This window comes from Myotis daubentonii, chromosome 9 (genome assembly GCF_963259705.1).
Source record: "Myotis daubentonii chromosome 9, mMyoDau2.1, whole genome shotgun sequence".
Classification (NCBI taxonomy): domain Eukaryota; kingdom Metazoa; phylum Chordata; class Mammalia; order Chiroptera; family Vespertilionidae; genus Myotis; species Myotis daubentonii.
The window spans coordinates 65,494,313-65,508,556 of NC_081848.1; the positions used below are offsets into that span (position 1 = coordinate 65,494,313).

The following is a 14,244-nucleotide window of genomic DNA, read 5'->3' on the forward strand; positions in this document are numbered from 1 at the left end:
TGGACAGAGACAGTAGTCTGGCTAAGGCCTGGAAGGGGTGGGTGCAGGGTGGAGGAGATCAATGGGGAGAAAAAAAAACCTGAAACAAAGGTGTAGTAGAGCTCGGGAAGTATGTCTCAGCGGTGCGGCTGATGCAATGGTGTGAGCACACTCCACCCTGACATGCTTCCTCGGCACACCAGGAAGTAGCAAGGCCTGCCTGAACTAACTCCTAGAGCCACATCCACAGTACCCCAGCCTTTCAGCCATTGGTCGCCTATAGCAACGTGTCTCCCTCTGATTGGTCACCTATAGCAACATGCCTCCCTCTGATTGGTCCCCCCATGCTATATATACCCCTGTAGTTCCACAATAAAATGGATCTGCATCACTGAACCTGGTCCCGGAGTTGTGCATGCAGACACGATAGCGCGTTGGGGCTCGTCGCCCTCACCCCCGAGGGACCCCCTGCTTCACAAAGGGACATCTGTAATACTTTCAACAATAAAGATACATTTTAAATAAAAATATCTTAGTTGAAAAGAGTTTTATGTGAAATAATATAAGTAATTGCTCTACACTGTACTTTATATTCTCAACTCCTCTCAAAGAGATATTAATTGACCCTATGTCACTTAATATTAATTGACCCCATGTTCAATGACTACAGGATTGACTTCCACCACACCGACCCAGCACTGACTGCCATGGGCTGCGATCAGACCCTGCTTTTTTCTCCCGATCTGTTCCAGACAGAGGGTTCCATCTCCGTGAAACCCTGGTCAGTCTTTGCATCGGGCAAGTGGAATCGCTGAGGCCTATTTGAGAGTTGCCAAGGCTGGGAACATGATCTCAGAATAGTTAAAAACACATTCGTGAAGTGATGCTAGGGGTTCTCATTAAAAAGCCCACACGTGTCTGTGCTGCACCAACAGGGTTGCTTTAACACAGATGCCTCCATCCGCAAGCCCACTGGCTCCAGGAGCAGGCGGGAGGTTGAAAGTGGCCATGGGTAGATGAGGCCGGTGCCAGGAGACTTGGTAGGTGTCAGCAGCTTGGCTGTCTGAGCCCCAAGCGCAGGGAGACAGGCTCTGACGTCACCACCGCGCGGAGGATTTGACAGCAGTGGCTTCAGAGCTTGTGGCTATTTTGTTTTATTTATATCTCCTTTTCCCTTTAAACCTCTAGGTTGCCTTTGTTGGAGAGACCCGCAGCGAGACAGACTCCTGTTTAGAAACACGTGTGGGTCTTGCATTATTTGCTCTGTTACCCAAAAAGATGGTTTTAGATTCTGGCACGTAAATATGTTTCCTGCTTATCCACGACCGAGCGCAGCCACAGGAATAGCCACAGTGCTTCACTCCTTCGCAGGCCTGTCCAAGGGCGGCGGTGCAGGCGCTTCACCCAGGGAGGGGGACGGAGAGCAGGTGGGGCAGCCCTGCTTTTCCCAGACCTTCCGTCTCAGTCCCCATCTTCCTGCTTGGGGTTTGTAGGGTCTTCCTTTTGAGGTGGATTCAGGCGTCTGGGAGGGCATGTTTATCACACGCTGTTTTCCCTGTGGGTGGTCAACAGGGGGGTGTTCCTGAATCAGGCTTCCTTTGGCATTGCAGTAGGAGGAGGGGGGTGAGGGGGAAACATGAAGGTGCAAACACAACCTGTGGGGACTTCTCACTGAGCGCCTTCTGTATACCTTCTGTATACCTGGTGGGCGTCTCCCCTCAGAAAGGGTGCTCCCTGCGTCTGCGACCAGTGGGTGTGTGTGTGTGTATTGTGGTGTGGGGGGGAGGAGGATGAGGCTGGTTGGCTGCTGCAGTGCCCTCATAGCCAGTGTCAGCGGGTGGGGCAGAGTACCTGGGACCCTGGATTCCCTCTGGGGTTTGCAGAATCTCCCCCTCCCTTTGTTCTCCCATTCTCCTCGGAGGAGGCAGCTGTTGGCAGACAGCAGGGCTGATGGATCCGCCATCAGACCTACCGCCGGACCTCCAGGGAGGTTTCCTGACCCTTCTGTGTCCCCCGCTCACCTGAAGCCCCTAAAATAGTCGGGGTGCCCACTGCTCAGAGGCTCCCCTGAGCTCATGGAGGTGGGCCCTTGGTCATCGGTTTTTATTTTTTTACTACATTGTTTCCGTGTGCAGTGATCACACTTCATCTGGAGCAGGGCGGGCTCAAGTGACCTTGTGGAGTGTCTAGGGCGCGGAAGCAGCCTCAGTGCCATGGTTGTCAGTACCTGCAGCTCCGGACCACCCCACTTGGTTTTAAACGCAAACCCGCCTTGGACAGGCCTTCAAGGTCTTTTTTCCTTCTGTCTGCTCACATTCAAGTGCTGGCAGCACTGGTCCCTTGGTGCCTGGCCTGTCCTCTTCAGATTCAACCTGCAGGACTACTAAGGGAGCCAGTCCAAGGGAGGGGAAGCAGCCTCAGTGCTGATCAAAGACACGGGGCGTAGGTAAGGCAGCACACAGGCCTGGGGTGCCACCTTGCCTGCGCCCAGGCTCTCCTATGGCAATGCAGCTCTCTCTCCCTCCGATTGCCACGCAATCACCGGGTGCAGGCCAGCCGGCACCCCTGGCTCCCGGGGGGTCGGGGGGTGCCGCCTGGTCGGGGCTGTCTCTGCCCCGGATAGCCATGGCGATCACGGGGTAGCAGGCCAGCCAGCACCCATGGCCCTGGGGGATCCGGGGGTGCCGGCTGGCCTGTGCTGGGGCTCTCTCTGCCTCCAATCCACAATGCAATCAGGGATCACCACCGCCTTTGCCCACCCCCCACCTCTTGCCTGCCGCCTGGGTTTCCGATCCTTTTCGCCTCCCAGCATTGTGGCTGCCTATGCAAATTAACCACCATCTTTGTTGGTGGTTAACCGCCATCTTGGCTGGCAGTTAATTTGCATATAGCCCTGATTAGCCACTGGGAAGGGTAGCAGTCGTACTGCTAATTACCATGTTTCTCTTTTATTAGATAGGATAGTATTCCATTGTGTAAAGTACCTGTTGGAAGTACTTAATCCTGCTCGCTGCACCAATTGCTGGAGTAAGTTCTTCCTTGATTCTGCTTCACTATGCTAACTGTGGGGTCTCAGTTCCCCTGCCAGGAACTGGACCTTCATGGGTGCTGGGTATTAGACAGAGAAGACAATATGAGCAATCATAGCCATATAAGAGAGCCTTTATTGTAGACTAAGTAGCTGTTGCTAACGAGGCTGTCCACAAAGTAGTTCTTGCTAAAACAATAGTAAACACAAAGCAACCCTTGCTAGTAGAGTAGTAAACACAGGAGCCATTGCTAACAAAGTAGGCTGACCAAGTAGCCGCACAAGGCAGCCCTTGTAGACAAGTAGCCCCATACATAAAAGTAGCCTTAGTAACATAGGAGCTATCACACAAAGTAGTCTGACCAGGCAGCCTCTCACTGGCTGGTCAGTAACAAACTTTATACTAACTTAGACAAAAGTGGCTACTTGCCAAATAGTGACCTCAATACTTGGGCTATACAGGCATGCCTGCAAAGTGTACACAGTAAGTTTGCTGTGTCCTTGCGCAGATTGGCTTTGAACATCCTGATTAGGGTTCCCACGCTCAGATTGGCCTTGAACATCCAGCGTACTCTGAACAGGGTTCCCACAGTATCACAGTTTTGAGAGTGTGGTTTCTAAGTTGTTTTTAGTGCAATAAACTACAATTTTGAGAAGACCTTTGGAGAGAGTTCATCCTCTAAAAGTATTAGGCTTTTTAAATGCTGTTGCCACTGATGCAATAGTACTCAAGAACAAATATTGTCTTAAGATATTTTACAAAGTTATGAGGCTATATCTTTTATTTACCAAAGGATAGGAACTAATTCAAAGAGAAATAGCTATATCTGTAACTTCTAGATTTGTACACCTTCAATTTAAATATTGTTCCCATGATGGCCAAATGGGTCCCTGAAGGTTATGTGCCAGCAGATTATGGAAATAATCTCTAAATCCAGGTGCCATCCAGTTTTCCTTTGCTGCACAGCCTAGCAATGACTTTCTCTTTTTATATTATTAAGTGCAGACATGTTTTTACTCTTGTAAATATTTTTGGGCTGTGACTTTACCTAAGAAGTTTCCTCTCAATGGCTTGATGTTCAGAGTTCTATCTCTTTCTGCACCAGCATCTTCTCTGACCAGGGAGTCTTTGGCTGCCCATCAACCAGTCTGAGTTTCCAAGGCCTCAAGTGGGTTTTCTAGAACTGAGTGGGCCTTAGGAAATGACAAACATGACTAACCATGAAATGGAATTAGAATAAAATGTACTAAAAACCTGCTAACGCAACTCACAGACAGACAGTGTCCATATAATCATATTGCAGTTGCAGTTAGTTCCTGCCTGACTATAAGAATTTGGGCAAGTGACTAGTAGAAATGCTGCCTGAACGTCCTGTTCCCTTTCCCGGAAGCCAGCAATGAAACTGCAGGTGCAGCAATGAAACTGAAACTGGACCCAGTGGTCCGAGGCCGCGTGTCAGTACTTGAGCCTATTTAAGCAGAGACAGGGTTGAATCATAAATGAGCATTTATTTCAATAGAGCCTGCAGTTAGACACCCTAGGAATTCTGGTCTGACCCCCCTCACCAGTTGGTTGATTATATACATACAGGAGTGAGAAGATAGCTACGTGCAGCTGTAAGCTGCAAGTATAACATGGAAAGGGGAGGGGAGGGTCTGCAGTCTGGCCTTCAGGAGTTCAAAGTTGGATAACCAGGTGACTAATCTTTGATGTTACAAACAGCTCAGCCCGTTCCTGGGACCAGAGAATGGTCAGTATTCAGAAAAAAAATTCCCTGAGCGGGTCAGGGTTCCAGCACAGCAACCAAATCAAAGTGTGTCCTGTCCTTGGTCTGTTTTCAAAATTTATTTCCTTTCTGAGTAATGGACTTATCGAGGTATCTTATCTTTTTACAGCCTTGTTTCTTACTCCAGTTTCTCAGAGTCTGTAAGAAAACTTCCTATTTAGTAAATAAGGTGAATAATTATTAGACAGTTGTGGCTCTATTCTTATCACACGCATTCCCCACTCTCAAAACTACATGATGGAGGGTTCCTGTTTCTCCCCTGAGGGATTTGTTATTCTGTCCTAGATGAAGCTGTATGCAGTAACCCTGAGTGCCCAGTTGAAGCACAACAACCCTTTCTTCTCCACACAGAAACCATTAAACACTGATCCAATTGAACAGCATTTGATTGGTTCCTTGTCAGTTACAGCAAGTATGTGTGGGTGGGGAAACTGAGCTCTACACAGCTGGTAACCTGCCCTGCCCCTAGGACTGTGGTTGGCAAATCGCGGCTCGTGAGCCGCTGCGGCTCTTTGGCCCCTTGAGTGTGGCTCTTCCACAAAATACCATGTGTGGGCGCGCACGTACAGTGCTATATAAACCTCGTGGCCCGTGCGCAGAAGTTGGTTGGTATTTTGTGGAAGAGCCACACTCAAGGGGTCAAAGAGCTGCAGGAGCCTTGTGAGCTGCAGTTTGCCCAGTCGCAGTTTGCCGACCACTGCCCTAGGAGAAGGACTTTGTTTTGAATCTTTCTATATATATTTTGTAACTGAACCTGGTGCGTTTATTCTTTCCAGAAAAACAAGTTGCCTACAACAAGCCCTGGGGAAGAGAAGCAAGGGAGACTTAGCCACTGGCAGAACAAAGTGAGTATATTTAATCTAAGGGACTCTATGGGTAGCTTGGGAATGCTGATAAGGTTTTTCTGCCAAATGATAACTGTGGGTGTGAGGAAGAGCCCAATGGCAGGATTTATTGTACTAGCTTTTGAGGATGTGCTCCAAAAAGAGAGGAAGGAAAAGAATTCAGTCAGGTTACCAGCCGTGGGCAAACTACGGCCCGTGGGCCAGATCCGGCCCGTTTGAAATGAATAAAACTAAAAAAAAAAAAGACCGTACCCTTTTATGTAATGATGTTTACTTTGAATTTATATTAGTTCACACAAGCACTCCATCCATGCTTTTGTTCCGGTCCTCTGGTCCAGTTTAAGAACCCATTGTGGCCCTTGAGTCAAAAAGTTTGTCCACCCCTGGGACACTGCTTTCAGCCTTATCATACCCTGGTCAGGGACCCCAGCCATGCCAGACTTCTGACCTTCACAGACATGAACTAATAAATGAATTCTGTTTGAAGCTGCTGAATTTATAATTTCTAAGACAAAGTGCTTTCCTTTAAGAAAAATCATGAAGACTGAGGCCAGAGAGATTGTTCAAAATCTGTGTCATTGGCCCTTAAATTGGAAATAATGAAAGTTTTTTCTCTTTAGCTACCATCTCTATAAAACAAGAGTAGTAATATATTACTTCCCCCCACAGAGTTATAAAAATTAGAGACCATCTGTATAAAGATCTGTGAGAACAGCTTAGAAACAAACCATAGTGAAAGTGACATGATAGCAAGTTACTTACCAGATAATCAGGGGTAGCTGTTATGATTAGTAAATATTGTCCCTGTTGTTTAGGAATTTAGAACCTTATAGAAGGGACATGCATGGCGATAAAATATATAAGTAAATATATGTATATCAGTTTATGGCATTGAGGAGAAAAAGGAAGTAGTGTCTGAAGAATAAGAAAGTAGATTATAAGGAGACTCAGGTTTGCATGGTAAGTCATTCTAGAATGTTCTGTAGCTGAGAGCTCTACCAACATGGCCAATCAGCAGAGGTGCCAACTTCTTAAGTATTTCTAAGGATGTACCATCTTTTCTTCAAATGTATTTGTTATGCTACCTTTATGGAATTCTGTGAGTCATCAACTTTACCTAAGGTTTATTTAAAAGTTGCTTCCTTATATATTGTTGCAATTCACTTTAACTTTTTCTCTAAATTTCCTGCATGAAGCATAAGCATTCTGAATTCAAATGAATGCACAGAGGAATAAGCATAATAAATTTAACTTACTTTGTGTCTCTTAAAAAAGAAAGAAAGAAGAAAAAAAGAAAGAAAGAAATTTAAGAAATGAAACCAGAATTCACAAGTGACCCAGAATATTGAGCAGCATGAAACCCCCAGTGGATATAATCAGTTCTGGCAATGGGCTTCCTTGAAGCATAAAGATCTTTATTTTTTGAATATTTATATGACTGGGAATTCATTTCCATGCTCCCAGCCTCAGTGTCATTTTTCAGAAATTGAGAGAATTAGACACACTATTCTTCAGGAGTCTCCAGCCCTGCAATGTTGAAGTACCACTATGTGCAAAGCACTCTGCTAAGCACAATGGGAGATACTAAAGTGAAAAGGACACAGCCCTGCCCTCTGTAGTTCTTAGCCACTTTGGGCATTTTTCTCACCTGGAAAACTGGCCAGGTGAGAGGGATTAAGGAGATGTATTTGTAAAGCACTGACTGCATACGTGCCTTCTAACTTGTACAGGGTTTAGATAAACAAGGTAATGAAAACAGAAGTCTTTTTTCTATTTTACTTTATTTTTTAAAAGTTTGTTTTATTGCTTAAAGCATTACAAAGAGTATTACATATGTCTCCTTTTCCCCCCCTTGACATTCCCCCGGCATCCCCCCCCCCAGTGTCTTGTGTCCTTTGGTTATGCCTATATGCATGTATACAAGTCCTTCGGTTGATCTCTTACCCACCCCCGCACCCCAATCCTCCCCGGGCTTCCCGCTGTAGTTTGACAGTCTGTTCAATGCTGTTCTGCCTCTATATCTATTTTTGTTCATCAGTTTCTAATGGTCTTTATTATCCATAAATGAGTGAGATCCTGTGGTATTTTTCTTTCAATGACTGGCTTATTTCACTTAGCATAATGCTCTCCAGTTCCATCAATGCTGTTGCAAATGGTAAGAATTCCTTCTTTTTTACAGCAGCATAGTATTCCATTGTGTAGATGTACCACAGTTTTCTAATCCATTCATCTGCTGATGGGCACTTAGGCTGTTTCCAGATCTTAGCTATGGTGAATTGTGCTGCTATGAACATAGGGATGCATATATCCTTTCTGATTGGTGTTTCTCGTTTCTTGGGATATATTCCTAGAAGTGGGATCACTGGGTCAAATGGGAGTTCCATTTTTAACTTTTTGAGGAAACTCCATACTGTCTTCCATAGTGGCTGCAAAAGTCAGCATTCCCACCAGCAGAGCATGAGTATTCCCTTTTCTTCGCATCCTCTCTAGCACTTGTTGTTTGTTGATTTGTTGATGATAGCCATTCTGACAGGTGTGAGATGATACCTCATTGTTGTTTTGATTTGCATCTCTCGGATGATCAGTGACTTTGAGCATGTTCTCATATGTCTCTTGGCTTTCTGTATGTCCTCTTATGAAAAGTGTCTATTTAGGTCCTTTGCCCATTTTTTGATTGGATTGTTTATCTTCCTTTTGTTAAGTTGTATGAGATCCCTATAAATGTTGGAGATTAAACCCTTATCGGTGATAACATTGGCAAATATGTTCTCCCATGCAGTGGGCTCTCTTGTTGTTTTGTTGATGGTTTCTTTTGCTGTGCAGAAGCTTTTTATTTTGATGTAGTCCCATTTGTTTATTTTCTCTTTAGTTTCCAATGCCCTAGGAGCTGTATCAGTGAAGAAATTGCTTCAGCATATGTCTGAGATTTTGTTGCCTTTGGATTCCTCTAGTATTTTTATGGTTTCCCGTCTTACATTTATGTACTTTATCCATTTTGAGTTTATTTTTGTGTATGGTGTAAGTTGGTGGTCTGGTTTTGTTTTTCTGCATGTATCTGTCCAATTTTCCCAACACCATTTATTAAAGAGGCTGTCTTGACTCCATTGTATGTTCATGCCTCCTTTGTCAAATATTAATTGAGCATAGTGATTTGGGTTGATTTCTGGGCTCTCTATTCTATTCCATTGATCTATATGTCTGTTCTTGTGCCAGTACCAGGCAGTTTTGAGAACAGTGGCTTTGTAATACAGTTTGATATCTGGTATTGAGATCCCACCTACTTTGTTCTTCTTTCTCAGGATTACTGCAGCTATTCGAGGTCTTTTTTTTTTTTTTTTTACTCCAGGTAAATTTTTGGAGAGTTCGTTCTAGGTCTGTGAAATATGCCATTGGTATTTAAATGGGAAGTGCGTTGAATTTATATATTGCTTTGGGTAGTATGGACATTTTAATGATGTTGATTCTACCAATCCAAGAACATGGTATGTTCGTCCATCTGTTTATGTCTTCCTATATCTCTTTTTTCAACATCCTGTAGTTTTCTGAGTAGAGGTCTTTTACCTCTTTAGTTAAGTTTATTCCTAGGTATCTTAATTTTTTTGGTGCTATGGTAAATGGGATTGCTTTTTCAGTCTCTCTGTAAGTTCACTATTGGTGTATAGAAATGCCATAGATTTCGTGGCGTTAATTTTGTATCTTGCTACAGTGCTGAATTCATTTATTGATTGAAAAATAACTATGGAAGCAATTGAGGTAGTCATCAAAAAGCTTCCAGCAAACAAAAGCCCAGGACCTGATTGCTTCACAGAGTTTTACCAAACATTCAAGGAAGAACTAAAACCTATCCTCCTCAGACTATTCCAAAAAATGCAAGAGGAAGGAACACTTCCAAGCTCATTCTATGAAGCCAGCATCACCCTAATACCAAAACCAGATAAAGACAACACAATGAAAGAGAATTACAGGCCAATATCCCTCATGAACATAGATGCCAAAATCCTCAACAAAATCTTAGCAAATCAGATCCAGCAGTACATCAGAAAGATCATACACAATGACCAAGTAGGATTTATCTCAGGGATGCAAGGATGGTACAATATCCGCAAATCATTAAATGTGATACATCACATAAACAAATAGAGAGAAAAAAACACATAGTCATATTAATTGATGCATAAAAAGCATTTGACAAAATCCAACACCCATTTTTGATAAAAACTCTCAGTAAGGTGGGAATAGAAGGATCATACCTCAACATAATAAAAGCCATATATGACAAACCCACAGCCAACATCATACTCAATGGACAAAAACTAACACCATTTCCCCTAAGAACAGGAACAAGACAGGGATGCCCCCTCTCACCACTCCTGTTCGACATAGTACTGGAAGTGTTAGCCATTGCAATTAGACAAGAAGAAGAAATAAAAGGCATCCAAATTGGAAAAGAAGAAGTAAAACTGTCCTTATTTGCAGATAACATGATATTGTACATAAAAAACCCTAAAGACTCCATCAGAAGTCCTTTTTCAATGTAAGCATTAGTGCACATATGAGGGATGACTTTATTGCATTTATACCTTAACAGCATGAATCTGATGACTTCAGAAGGCCCCATAGCCAATTCTATGTTTGTGATGGGAAGCATGTCTCAGGTGCCCCTGTATCCACTCAACCAACCCCAAGTCCACCAAATTCATGGGAACCCACCTGGTTTGGAGCCGCCTGTGCCTATGCAACCTGCCCAGAGATACTTAAAAGAGGCCAATGTTTTTGGGGTAAGTGAGATTTCATACTGTGTTCACTGGCCACATGGCTGGAGTCAGGGATGGGAGGAAATTTGGAAATATAGAAACTCCAAATCCAGCAGGTGGTGCTGGAACTGACCCAGTCTTGCGAAACTCAGGTCCATTAAGAAGCTCAGCTCTACAGCATCACCAGGGCCTCCGTGTGGGACCTTGTACTATCTATCTTGGGCATTTTAGTAAAGAGAAAGAAAAGCAACAAAGAAGCAGTAAATTGAAATGTTGGTCCTGTTGCCTGTATCCATGTTGACCCATGTGGCCTCTGGAAGAAGATGGGTCCAGTGAACCAGAAGGTAGATTCTAAACCCAATGTGCTGTGTGTGACAAGGGAAAGCCCATTTCATTGCTTGGGTGAATGAAAGCACACTTGGATTCTCTGTTGTTGTTGTTGTTAATCCTCACCTGAGGATATTTATCCATTGGTCTTTTAGAGAGAGGGAAAGAGAGAGAGAAAGACAGAGAGAAACATTGATGTGAGAGAAACACATTGATTTGTTGCCTCCTGAATGCACCTGGATCAGGGCCTGGGCCTGGGCAGGGGAGGAGCCTGCAACCAAGATACGTGCCGTTGACCAGAATGGAATCCGGGACCCTTTGGTCAATAGGCCAATGCTCTATCAACTGAGCCATACCAGCGAGGGTAAGACTAGTATGAATTCTGATTCAGGCTGCCTGGGTTCAAATCCTAGCTTCACCCCCATATACAACTCATAGTAATGTCAATGGATACAACCTGTATGGAGGGCTATCTGTATCTGCCAAATTTAAAAATACATAATAATTCAATTTCTGAGACTTGTCCTGCAGACATGCCTGTACACATAAGAAATATGACATGTATGAGGTTATTTATTGCAGCTCAGTTTGTTATAGTGAAACTGGCACAAACTACCCTCAGGGTCTTTTGCCTGCTGCTGTGAAGCCAAATACACGACTCTGCTGCTGATGGAAGGAAGGAAAGTGATTTATTTAGGTGCTGACTACCTGAGAAGATGGCAGGCTCATGCCTTAGCAACCATCTTAATGTCTCAGGGTAGACAAAAGGCTTTTATAGTGGGATTGTGGAAAAAGGGTATTAAGGCATTCTGATGACTTTAGTTTCACATTTCAGCTCTCATGGGTGTTTGATGATCTTTTTCATATCTGTCAGCACCTGTTTTTTTTTCCTCTCTCTCTGTGGGTTTTATTTCTGGCATCAGGATGTTACAGGCCTTGCAAGCCATCAGCATCTACTACACATTTATGGTAGAGGCCAGTGAAAAGGGGAACTGGAACTGCTTCTGCCTATAACATGCTTAAATATGAAATTATTAATATTTTAGATTGTAAGTTTTGTTAGTATATTCTTACTTTTACTCTTTGATTAATCAATTAGATGTGATGTTTTTTATACCCTATACTAGTGATGGCAAAACTTTTGAGCTTGGCGTGTCAGCATTTTGAAAAACGCTTACTTAACTCTGGTGCCGTGTGACATATAAAATTTTTTTGATATTTTCAATCATATTAAAACAAAGACTTATATTTTTTATATTTATTTTATATATTTAAATGCCATTTAACAAAGAAAAATCAACCAAAAAAAATGAGTTTGCGTGTCACCTCTGACACTCATGTCATAGGTTCGCCATCACTGCCCTATACCCTGTTACAATAGGAAAAGAATGGAAACAACCAAAGTAGTCATCAATATAATACCAGTTAAATCTATATATTATATGTCTAAAGAATGAAATGTGATGGCGCTATACAAAGGAAGCTCTTTGCCCTGGCTTGTGTGGCTCAGTTGTTTGACCATCATACCATGTATTCAGAGGTTGCCAGCTCTATTCCCAGCCAGGGCACATGCTCACTGGCAGACGCCATCCCCAGTAGGGGTTGTGCAAGAGACATCCGATCAATGTTTCTTTCTCATCAATGTTTCTCTCTCCCCCTCTTCTTCCTCTCTCTCTAAAATCAATGATAGCATATTTTTAAATACAAAATATCTTTTTTAGATAAAAACAAAACTCCTTGGCTTCTTGTGTAATTATATGGACATACCTCCAAGTTATATCATTATTGAGAAAAGTGATTGAGGGCAGACATTTCATATAATTTGCTACCATTTGTGAAAATTTAATGAAATAATATACAGTATTTGTATTCTCTGTCATGTTTGTGCTATGTACACATTTACAAATATATATACATATACAAATATGTGTGTGTGTTTGTGTGTGTGTGTGTGTGTGTGTGTGTATATCATTTGGGCAAGAATATATATGTTTCCTACAGCTGTCATAAAGTACTACCAATGGGGTGGCAAGGAGCACAAGGAATTTACTGTCTCAGCTCATAAGTTTGTAATCATAGTATCCATGCAGCCATGTTCCCTCTTAAGGTTCTAGGGGTGGATCTGTTCCAGGCCAGTCTCCTAGCTTCCTGTAGGTCCTTGGCTTGTGGCAGCATAACTCCCATTTGGCATTCTCCTATATGCACGTTTCTCTTCACATGGAATTCCTTTAAAAAGATAGCAGTCATATTGGGACCACCCTATTATAGTATACCTCATATTACCTAACTACATTTATAGCAACCATATTTCTAAATGAGATCCCATTCTGAGGCACTGGAGATTTGAACTTCAAAATATTAATGTGAGCCCTGGTCAGAGTTGCTCAGTTGTTAGAATGTCAGTCTGTGTACCAAAGGGTCACAGGTTTGATTACTGGTCAAGGGCACATACCTGTGGGAGGCAGCCAATTGATGTGTCTCTCGCACGCACATCAGAATTTCAGTCTCTCTCTCTCTCTCTCTCTCTCTCTCTCTCTCTCTCTCTTTTTCTCTCACTCTGCCACTCTATCTCCCACAGTCCCTCCCTTCTGCTCTCTTTAAATATCAATGCAAAAAATATCCTCATGTAAAGATTAACTATCTATATCTATATATATATATATATATATATCTATATATATATATATATATATATATATATATATATATATATATACCAGTGCACTGGTGCATGGATTCATACACATTGAAAGGAAATTAATTAGAAGGTGGCTGGCAGGGCAGGACTTGGCGAGACTGGCTGGACATGCCCTGGAGCCAACCTCCCATGGTCCCTTCCTGGCTAGCTGCACCTGGGGTGGCCCTGCACCTTGAAGGGCGTCTGTGGAGTGAGCAGGGTACCTCCAGCAGGTGGGGTCCCTCGGCCTGGCCTGCTTGGATTGGGCCAAAATTGGTGCTCTGATATCCCCCAAGGGGTTCCGGATTGCAAAAGGGTGGTTCTCAGGTGACACACCCCAGAATTGGGCTCCCTCCTTTGGCTCCAGGGTGTGTCACCTGAGAAACGCTGCTGCCAAGTCACCATAGATCGGCAGCTCTTGTGTTGAGTGTCTGCAACCTGGGGGTCAGTGAGCATCATAGCTACCAGTCAGAGAGTGTCTGCCCCTCTGGTGGTCATCGCATGTCATAGCTACCAGTTGGACAATGGGATGATCGCTTAGCCATATATATAGATTAATTTGATGAGGGAGAGAAACCCAATCAAATCCAAAACAATATTTCAAAGAAATAAAAGATGAGCACAAAGACTTATCTACAAAATGATGTTCATTGCAGTGTTGTTTATAATATGGAAACATATTATACCTGCCGAATATATCTGGGCAATCCTTAAAAAAACATATATTCAAAGAATACTTAATACCATGGGGACATATTCATCATGAAATATTAAGTTAAATATGCAGTCATTTTGTATTATCAGTGTATATATTTGAAATAAACAATCAAAGGCTATACACCAAAAT

General features: G+C 43.2%; 1 protein-coding gene across 1 annotated transcript in view; it reads left to right on the forward strand.

The window, feature by feature from the left end:
- The first annotated feature begins 5,578 nt into the window (after positions 1 to 5,578).
- LOC132241106 (membrane-spanning 4-domains subfamily A member 8-like) overlaps positions 5,579 to 14,244 on the forward strand; it is a 40,633-nt gene continuing 31,967 nt past the window's right edge. Inside the window, exons 1-2 of the mRNA XM_059709226.1 lie at positions 5,579 to 5,639; positions 10,228 to 10,417. Coding sequence (XP_059565209.1) covers positions 10,229 to 10,417 — 189 coding nt within the window. The 5' untranslated portion in view covers positions 5,579 to 5,639; position 10,228. The remainder of the gene's footprint in view (positions 5,640 to 10,227; positions 10,418 to 14,244) is intronic.